Here is an 8632-nt window from a genome sequence, read left to right as displayed (position 1 = left end):
CAGGAATCCTTCTCTGGGCTGGGGTTTGGGATTTGGGGGTCTCTTTGCTCCCCAGCTGTGATCCTGGCTCTAGTAGATGCGTTGTTTACAAGCCCTCTTAAAGAGCTGCTTGGGGCTCCCTCCCACATTTGTACACGTTTCTTCCTGCAGACGGAAAGCCCGTTTCCACAGATGTGATTGTGCTGGGCCGGACAAATCTCCTCATTCCTTCCAGCCAGCCCCATCATTCAGGGGTGTACGTCTGCCGTGCTAACAAACCCCAGACCAGGCAGTTCGTTACAGCCGCAGCTGAGCTCCGGGTCCTTGGTGAGTAGAGAACAGGGTAAATGCTCCAGGTAGAAATGCTGGCCAGGTAGCTGTGGATTACCGGGACTGACATCCAGGACATCCCCAAGAAGTTGTGTTTGTGGCCCTTGCTGGGTAAGGTGGGAGCCAGGTTAGAGCCAGGAGGCCCTGGGCTGGGATAACTCTTGATGGAAGTGTCACCTCTTTAATTTGGGGTTTAGTTCCTTCTGTTTACTGAACCATTCTATGCCTTATTCTTGTTCTCCAGGTTTCCCCCCATGGAAATCTGTATCAGCAACTAACTTTCAGTATCGTGGAAGCCAGCAGGGAGAACAGCCTAGGATCAGGGAACGCAGCACATGATTGATACAGAATTTATTTTTCCTTTTGGACAGAGTCTAAATTAAGCCTCTAGAGTCTGCCTGGCAAATCCTATCTTGTAAGCAAAGCTGCTACTGAATAAAACATAGCACCGGGTGGGGAGGAGAAGGGATTTGCTTTGCTGTCTTTTCCTCCTCCTTCCTGCATTAATTTGTCCTCTCTCTTCCCAGCTACACCCAGCATCTCCCAGGCTCCTGAAACCATCTCACGCACCCGAGCCAGCACAGCCCGGTTTGTCTGCAAGGCAGAGGGTGAACCAACCCCGACCATTCACTGGCTGAAGAACGGCGAGGCCATCCTCTCCAACGGGCGGGTGAAGGTGCAGAGCAGCGGGAGCCTCGTGATCAATCAGATCGGGTTGGAGGATGCTGGCTACTATCAGTGTGTGGCTGAGAACAGCTTGGGCATGGCTTGTGCCACTGCCAAGCTCTCGGTGATCGTGCGAGAGGGATTGCCCAGCGCTCCCAAGAAGGTGTCAGCCGTGTCCCTCTCCAGCACCACAGTCCTCGTGTCCTGGGAGCGGCCAGAGTACAACAGCGAGCAGATCATTGGCTTCTCATTACATTACCAGCGGGCTGTGGGTAGGTGTTACCTGCCTGTGCAATACAGCTGTGTTGCAGGTACAAGACAGAAGGCACAGGTTGACTTTCTTTCCCAGCTAGTGAAATTTCAGTTAGTTTAGCCCTTTTCATTGCAGGTAGAGGAATTTTCTCTTGGAGTCAGCATCAGCCTGTGACAGTGCCTGTGGATTAGCCGACATACACTAACTTGTTGACCAGCAGTAGCGTATCCGTGTAGCTAAGTTGTCTGGATTCTAGTGGGACCAGGCACTTCTGGAAATTTATTTCTGTTCTTTATTTTTTCCTCCAACACGTTGATTTTATATGCAAAGGGTGTGATTATTAATGAAGATATTAAGCAGCTACATTGTGTACAGGGGTAATCACTAAATTATTCACACCCAGAATCTGAAGTGAGGCACTTGGGTCTCTTGGGGTCTGTCTTCCCAAACAGCCAGCAATGAACTGTTGCCAGAGCTCCTCTGAAAATAAAGCTGGTAACTTCAGCTGCCTTAGCATGGATTAAGGAGCTTGAGTCAAAATGGAGATGTTAACATTGAGGCATTGAATGTTTCTGTCCAAAGAGTTCACATAACAGATGGGTTTTGTGCAGGTGCTGGGGAAATTGGAGAAGACAGTGATTTTTAAGGTAGATTTACACTATGGACCTTATGAGTTAAGTGATTTTTTAAGGAGTGTCTTGGCAGTTCACTGACCTGCTGATCGGTGTTTCCTTGGCTCTAGGAACAGATAATGTGGAATACCAGTTTGCTGTCAATAATGATACCACTGAGCTGCAAGTCAAGGACCTAGAACCCAATACCAACTATGTCTTCTACGTGGTCGCGTATTCTCAGCTCGGAGCCAGCCGGACATCCTCTTCCATCATTGTTCAGACCCTGGAGGACGGTGCGTTGAATTAGATGGGTACTGGTGCCTAAAAATGTTCTTGGCCTGTTTCTCATGGTGAGCATTGAATATGCTATGGAGAATAGTATCAGCTCCTAGAAACCTAAATCTACTGCTCCTACAGCTTCTTGCCAGAAGCCCTTTTAAAAAAAACAAACAACAAACCAACCAAAACCAAAGCACCCTGGTCTGATTGTCAGCTTGGGTCATGAAGAGCATGAAAATGATCTCACTGACACTGGGGCCCGTGAGAATCCTGTGGGAACTGCAGTCAGCTCCTCTGGGATTTCACCTCGCTAATGTGATACTGCTCCAAACTTGACTCTGGGCCAGTCTTGATTTTAACTCAGAATAAAGACATCTATTGCAATTTGTAGGGGTGGGAGCAGCCTGGAGATTGGATCCCTTAAGAGCCAGTAGTTTGTGTTGATTTTACCATTTATCACGTAGCATTTTGCGAGCAGTAAAGGCAGAGTGCCAGAAGGACAGCTGCCCAACAGGGGAGGACATGGACAGCTTTCAACAGACTGCAGGACAGAGGCAAGAAGTGATGGTTTTGGCAGACCTCATGCAAGCCCCTGCTATGCTGCAGGGTGCATTATGCGCTTTTAATACTCCTGACATAGTGAACTGCGTGGTCCCACGTGTATGTGTCTGAAGCCTGAAAAGCTGAATTGAAAGCATGAAAGCTGTCTGCAGCACAGAGCTGTCGTTCTCGAGGGAATGGAGATTCCCAGACTGAAGTCTGGATCTACAAGCCATTTTCTTTAGTGTCTCCTTCTTGCTTCACAGTACAGCGTAGGCTGATTAGCTGGTCTGTGCCAATCTGCCCAGTTTGCAGTGGACACGGGGTCACTTACGTTTTGCTTCCCTAGAGAAGCAATTGTGTGTGGAGAGAAGAAGTGGTGTGGCCAGCAGGCTCTGATCAGCCTGTTCAAGCTGAGCAGCCCACCGTCTCCCCTCCCCAGACACCCTGCCGATGATCTGAGCTGTTGAAGAGCTGCGGGGTATTGGTTCCCCTTGTGACAGACAGCATGTCACCAGCGGCTCTGCAGGGCCAAGACCAGGTAGTGGCCTCCAGCCAACTGAGAGAGCTGGCAGAGATGTGTTGAGGTCTTGGCCTGGTCTTTGCTGACTTCCCATTCTTGCTTCTGCCCAGTTCCTAGTGCGGCCCCTCAGCTGTCCCTGTCAAGCATGACTCCTGGTGACATCCGCGTGACATGGCTGCCTCCTCCTCCAGAGCTGAGTAACGGCAGGATAACGAAGTACAAGATCGACTACTGCACCCTCAAGGAAGGTGAAGGAAACACCATTTGGGGGGGGGTGTTGTGTCTTCTGCTCCAGCAGTGTTAACAGCATGTCACGTCAAGGGGAGGAGGTGCAAGGCTGAAAACGGAGGGACCCCTTTTTACCCAAGGGAGGAGAGCAGCCCTCTCTTAGCCTGGCTCTGCTGTTGGTGGTCACAGCAGTGCTGGTGCTGTGCTACTTCACACTACTTTGAGGTGCCTTTTTCTGTGATTGTGGAGAAGCCTATGTCCCCAGGGGAATGGCCTGGCGCGTGTTTGTGCTGCCCCGTGAATGTCTGCATGAGCCTTTGGTGCCATCTGCACTGTGTGTTTTGGGGGAAGAGCTTCGTGCTGGTTGGGGAAGAAGGGTAAATGCATTTGATTCCTTTAAAATGGAGTCTAATCAAAGTGATCCTTGTGAGAAAAAAGCAAGTATCCTGGCCAGGCTGTGTTGCTCTATTGCTGAGTTCTGTCAGGTTTTATTTGTATTGTCAGACACTCTAAGAAGTCTTCAGCAGGGATGGTAAGTTTCCCTATGCTGGATGCGGTTGTTCCAATTCCACGTGTTGCTTGCTTTGCAAATCCTTCTGGGTATTTGCTCTTAAAACCATCAAAGCTCTGCAGTTTCTCACTTCCCAGGGTCATGGTTCTTACTCAGAGAAGGATGGGGAGTGTGATGAAGTGCTGGACATGTTCCCATGTATTTGATCTGGATTAGTAGTCTGTGCTGTGACTCCTGGCTCTTGGTTTTTTGCCCTGAGCCTGCACATGGCTCTGTGGCATCATAAAACCTTGGAAATGTTTGCAGTCCAGGGATCACACTCAGCGATACGCTGTTACGTAGCAGGGACAGCACTCCCAGCTGAGTTTACGCCAGGCGAAGCTGAAAAGCAAGATCTCTGCATTCACCAGACAGGCAATATGAATCTTCAGCAAGACCAGTTAGTTGTTACAGTGAAAATCCCAGGCCATTCTCAGTTTAAATTTCCTGTTATCTCCCTTATGAGCTTGGGCGGGCTCAAGAGGGAGTGATAAAACCTCAGTCTGGTGTGAGCGAAGGTGTAAATGTTGCAGAAAGCAGGGCTGCTGGACAGTTCTGGTTCAAATTAAGATGAGGATTTAAATACAGCAATGAGCTGCACTGGAATGTACCATCAGCTACCATTGGCTGTGCTCATGTTCTGCCATCATGTCAGCATCAGCAAGGTTTCTGACAGCTCCCCTCCAGGCGGACTCGGTGGTGCTGAAGACAACCTGCAGTTTTGAATGTGATGAAGGGGGTTGTCAGTCAGGATATCTGCTCTGCCCAGTCTTTAGTTCTAGTTTTTCCTGGTGGCATGAGATTGCACTGGGCAAAGCCGAGCCAGCCCGGGCATGTGGACCACATGGGGGTAGCTAGGCTTTTTGGCTGCTCAGTTGTGTTTCCCTTTGACTGGGAAAACCATGTTTTCAATGACATCGCCTTGGTTCCAGCAGATCAGGTTACCTCCATTGAAGTGGGTGGAAACGAGACACAAATCACTCTCTACTCTCTCCATCCCAACAAAGTATACAAAGTTCGCATCGCAGCCAGCACCAGCGTGGGCTATGGTGCCCCTTCTGAGTGGACCCAGCATCGGACTCCTGACAGAGACAACCAGACGCATGGTAGGAGGCTGGGTGATGCCTGGGATTCGGGATGGGGTGTGCAGGACATTGGGGAACTTGAGGCATGATCAGAGATGTTTGCTTTCATTAGGGAATTATAACCATTGGTTTTGGTTAGACCTGAGTACCCGCCTTTATCTTTCTGTTGAGCAGCCCCTGTATGTCTTGCTGCTTGCCTGGGTAGTTGGTCTTTCCTCCCTCCATGTGCAGCTGTGAAAATTCTTAAAAAAAGGAAAGAAACAAACAAACAAAAAAACCCCCAAACCCCAATGTTATGACATTTAGGAGTGGGTAGACAATTCTGCCAAGCAGAGCTGAGCCCAAGCCAGACTCCAGCGGTGGTTAAAGGTGGTGGTATCTCGGAATACATTGAGAAACTTCCATAGTGGCTTTGTGACACTGTTTTTTCCTGTATCACCCAGCTGGTAAAATCACGGTAGAGCATAACTGCACCATTCTGTCAGACAGTGGAGATGTCCCACTCACAGGATGGCCTCTCCTCACACCCCTGCCTCATGCCTGAGGGTGGGAAGGATTCAGTAGAGCAGGGAAATGGAGACAAGTGGCTGAACTTTCTTCTGGACATTAGGAAAAATTTCTTTACTGAAAGAGTGGTCAGGCCTTGGAACAGGCTGCCCAGGGAAGTGGCTGAGTCACCATCCCTGGAAGTATTTAAAAGACGTGTAGATGAGGCGCTTAGGGACATGGTTTAGTGGGCATGGTGGTGTTGGACTGACGGTTGGACTTGATGATCTTAGAGGTCTTTTCCAACCTTAATGATTCTATGATTCTATGATTCTCTTGTCTTGTTCTTCTTCTAGTTCCATTTGCCCCAACAGAATTAAAAGTCCAAGCAAAGATGGAGTCTCTCCTGATAACATGGCAGCCCCCAGCCAACCATGCCCAGATATCTGGCTACAAGCTCTACTACCGAGAAGTGGGCCCAGAGGAGTCCAGCGATGAAAGCCCTTTGGATGGTACTGAAGATGAGAGCTGGGATGTAGGACCCATAAAACTAAAGAAGAAAGTGAAGCAATACGAGCTGACTCGACTAGGTTAGCTGGTTACATCTTCTTAGCAGTTGGTGTGGAAGCCCAAGGTCTGTCTCTTGCACTTTGTAGCAGTCCCGGGATGTTTCCAAGAGGCTCAGTTATCTGCTTGGCTGCAGATACATAGGACCAGGTCCGTGTGAGCTAAACTTTTTTAAGAGCACCCAAAATAATTTCTGGAGTGGGGCTCTTGGGACTTGTTCTAAGCAGAGTTTAAAACACGGAAATTTCTGATGCCAGTGTAGCAGGGATTGTGTTTTTAACCAAGGACTACTAATATACTTAGTATATGCTAATAAGTGGATCTGAATCAGTGTTTTTTATTGTGTCACTATAAGGAGTGCCTAGATTAAAATCTCCAATGATCTCTTCTTCCTTGTGTATTTCTAAGAAGCTCCGTAACTGAATGCTATTTGAATTCTCTCTGTATTAAAATGCGGAGATGGTTAATTCATAGCATGCTAATTTTGGGTTGGTATTCTCCTCCACCTCCCCCTAAGGGAAAGGGATAGAAGACTGGGTGTCCATGGCTGGAGAACAAGTCTGCACCACAGTCAGATCTGCCTGCCTGGCTAACTGCACTTGGTGTTTCCCATAAGGAGTTATGTTTCTAACATCTGATCGTACCGATTAGTTGATTTGCCCATTGATACAGGATGGAGAGAGAGAAGAGAGCCATGACAGATGCATCCTTGAAACAGGATTCTGCTTCTTAGAGTTCTTCCATCCCCCACTTCATGCTTCAAACCTGTTACTGCCCAGTGAGCTGAGACTGCGGGGCAAGTGTTTCTCGTGCTGGCTCATCTTACACGTCGAGCATATATATTATGCATGGTGTAAAGGTCAGGCTGCAGCACCTGAAAAGACAGTTTGTGTCATCGCTAAGTAGGTTTCCAGCCATGTTGCAGCCATCCTGCCACTGAGAGGGTGTTAACAGTTATGAGTTTCTCTGAAGAATTTAGGTCTGTAATTATTGCACTGAGGAAACCACATGTGAACACGCTGCACTAACCACTGGCAAGTCAGTTAGCAGAGGGACTCGGGAGTGGGCTGAATTGGTTCCAAATGCTCTGGCATGATGATGCTGAGAAGGCTGCTTGTTCTTCTGTAATTACTTCCTTAAATTTGGGCATCCATCAAGCCCTAATGGTTTCCTTATGATTTGGCGGTTGTGTATCGGCTATCATTGTGTCAGGAAGAGAGTCTCGGGTTTCTTCCAGCCGTGGATGTTCTCTTTTCTCCCCCTTATGCTGTTGAATGATGTGCTCCTGCATGCGTGCAGTAAAGGAAGGGGTCAGGAATCTGGCTGTATGGAGAAAGGCAGGGGGTCTGGACATGAAACGAGGAGGAGTAGTTGGGATTTAGAAGCGGGTAGTTTTATGGTGGGGAGCTACCCTGCACACGTACTTACATCTGCATTAGGGGTCTTGTAGGCAAAGTGGGTAGCAGTCTCAGGAAAGGTTGGCAGCCCTAACGTGATCTACGCTGCTGCACATGGGCTGATGGGGAATCAGCTGGGGGGATTTCTCAGCTCATGGATGTCTCCCTGGGAAGCACAGCAGTGGAAACGTCTCCTAAGATCCCTCTGTAAAAACAAACAAAAAAAAATGCCCAACGCTGTCTCTTGGGAGTATCTCTTGACATCAGGGTAAGGGGGCTTGCATGTGGTGAACAGTGCTGTCTGGTGGGAGATTTGCCCAGGCTGGCTCATGGGAGGTGGGCTGTTGAAGAGGTGGCATGGCTGAAACTGCAAATTGGGTCAAGAGCTTGAAGAGATAAGGTGTCAGAAAATCCCAGGTTTAGGCACTAGGAATACAAGGCTGTAGCTCAGACGTGGTTGCACACCATGTCAGTGCAAACAAGATCCATGTTCCCCATTGGAAACTACGCACTGCTGCAGCACAGTCGCTAAATGCCCCTTAGCTCCACGTCTCCGCAGTGTCAGTGAAGCCAACACTCTGCCTCTTGTGTTCGTTTGGGGTGTGGCCTGAGAGACAAAAACTCCTGTCCCACTGCTTGTTCCTGCATAGCTTGATTTTGATTTCCTGATTTTTCCTTGGTTTTTTCCCAGGAGCACAGCAGGGCAAGAGGGGAAGCACTTTGTGGGGACACAGCTCCTTTCAAGGCATGCCTCAGACAGAGGTGGATGGGTGTGCAGAATGCAGCTTTGGACAGAGCTTCGTGAGCACAGTTATTCTTTATTCACAGCGATAGCACAATTTTTACACCAGCAAAGAGCCCTGCCCATGTTTCTCTCCCATAGTTTCCTGTAACATCAGGCTGTGTTTTACGCTGCAGTAAGGGTCCTTGTGCTGGTCCGGTGCAAGATTCTTGTTTTGTCTTCTCTTGCACTGGCTGATCCTGCTACTAAAATGGTACCAGCATTGTCCACTACCTCTTCTCTGTCCTGCAGGCTTCCTCATCCTTTGCCTTACCCCCAACATCTGGCTTCTTGATTTTGCCTTTGGTAACGTCCCAGCTATCTCCGTTTGAGCTGTCTGAAATAACAGAAGAC

The 8632-nt window shown here is 48.7% G+C and overlaps 1 protein-coding gene across 1 annotated transcript in view; it reads left to right on the top strand.

Annotated features, from left to right (window-relative positions):
* The window catches only part of IGDCC4 (immunoglobulin superfamily, DCC subclass, member 4), a gene marked incomplete at its 5' end in the record, with an annotated part of 61724 nt that overhangs the window by 35443 nt on the left and 17649 nt on the right, over positions 1–8632 (top strand). Inside the window, 6 exon segments of the mRNA XM_009584209.1 lie at positions 151–306; positions 837–1247; positions 1971–2135; positions 3295–3432; positions 4895–5068; positions 5890–6123. Coding sequence (XP_009582504.1) covers positions 151–306; positions 837–1247; positions 1971–2135; positions 3295–3432; positions 4895–5068; positions 5890–6123 — 1278 coding nt within the window.

The sequence above is a fragment of the Fulmarus glacialis genome, unplaced genomic scaffold (genome assembly GCF_000690835.1).
Source record: "Fulmarus glacialis isolate BGI_N327 unplaced genomic scaffold, ASM69083v1 scaffold19438, whole genome shotgun sequence".
NCBI classification, from domain to species: domain Eukaryota; kingdom Metazoa; phylum Chordata; class Aves; order Procellariiformes; family Procellariidae; genus Fulmarus; species Fulmarus glacialis.
This window is presented reverse-complemented; position numbering and strand designations above follow the sequence as displayed.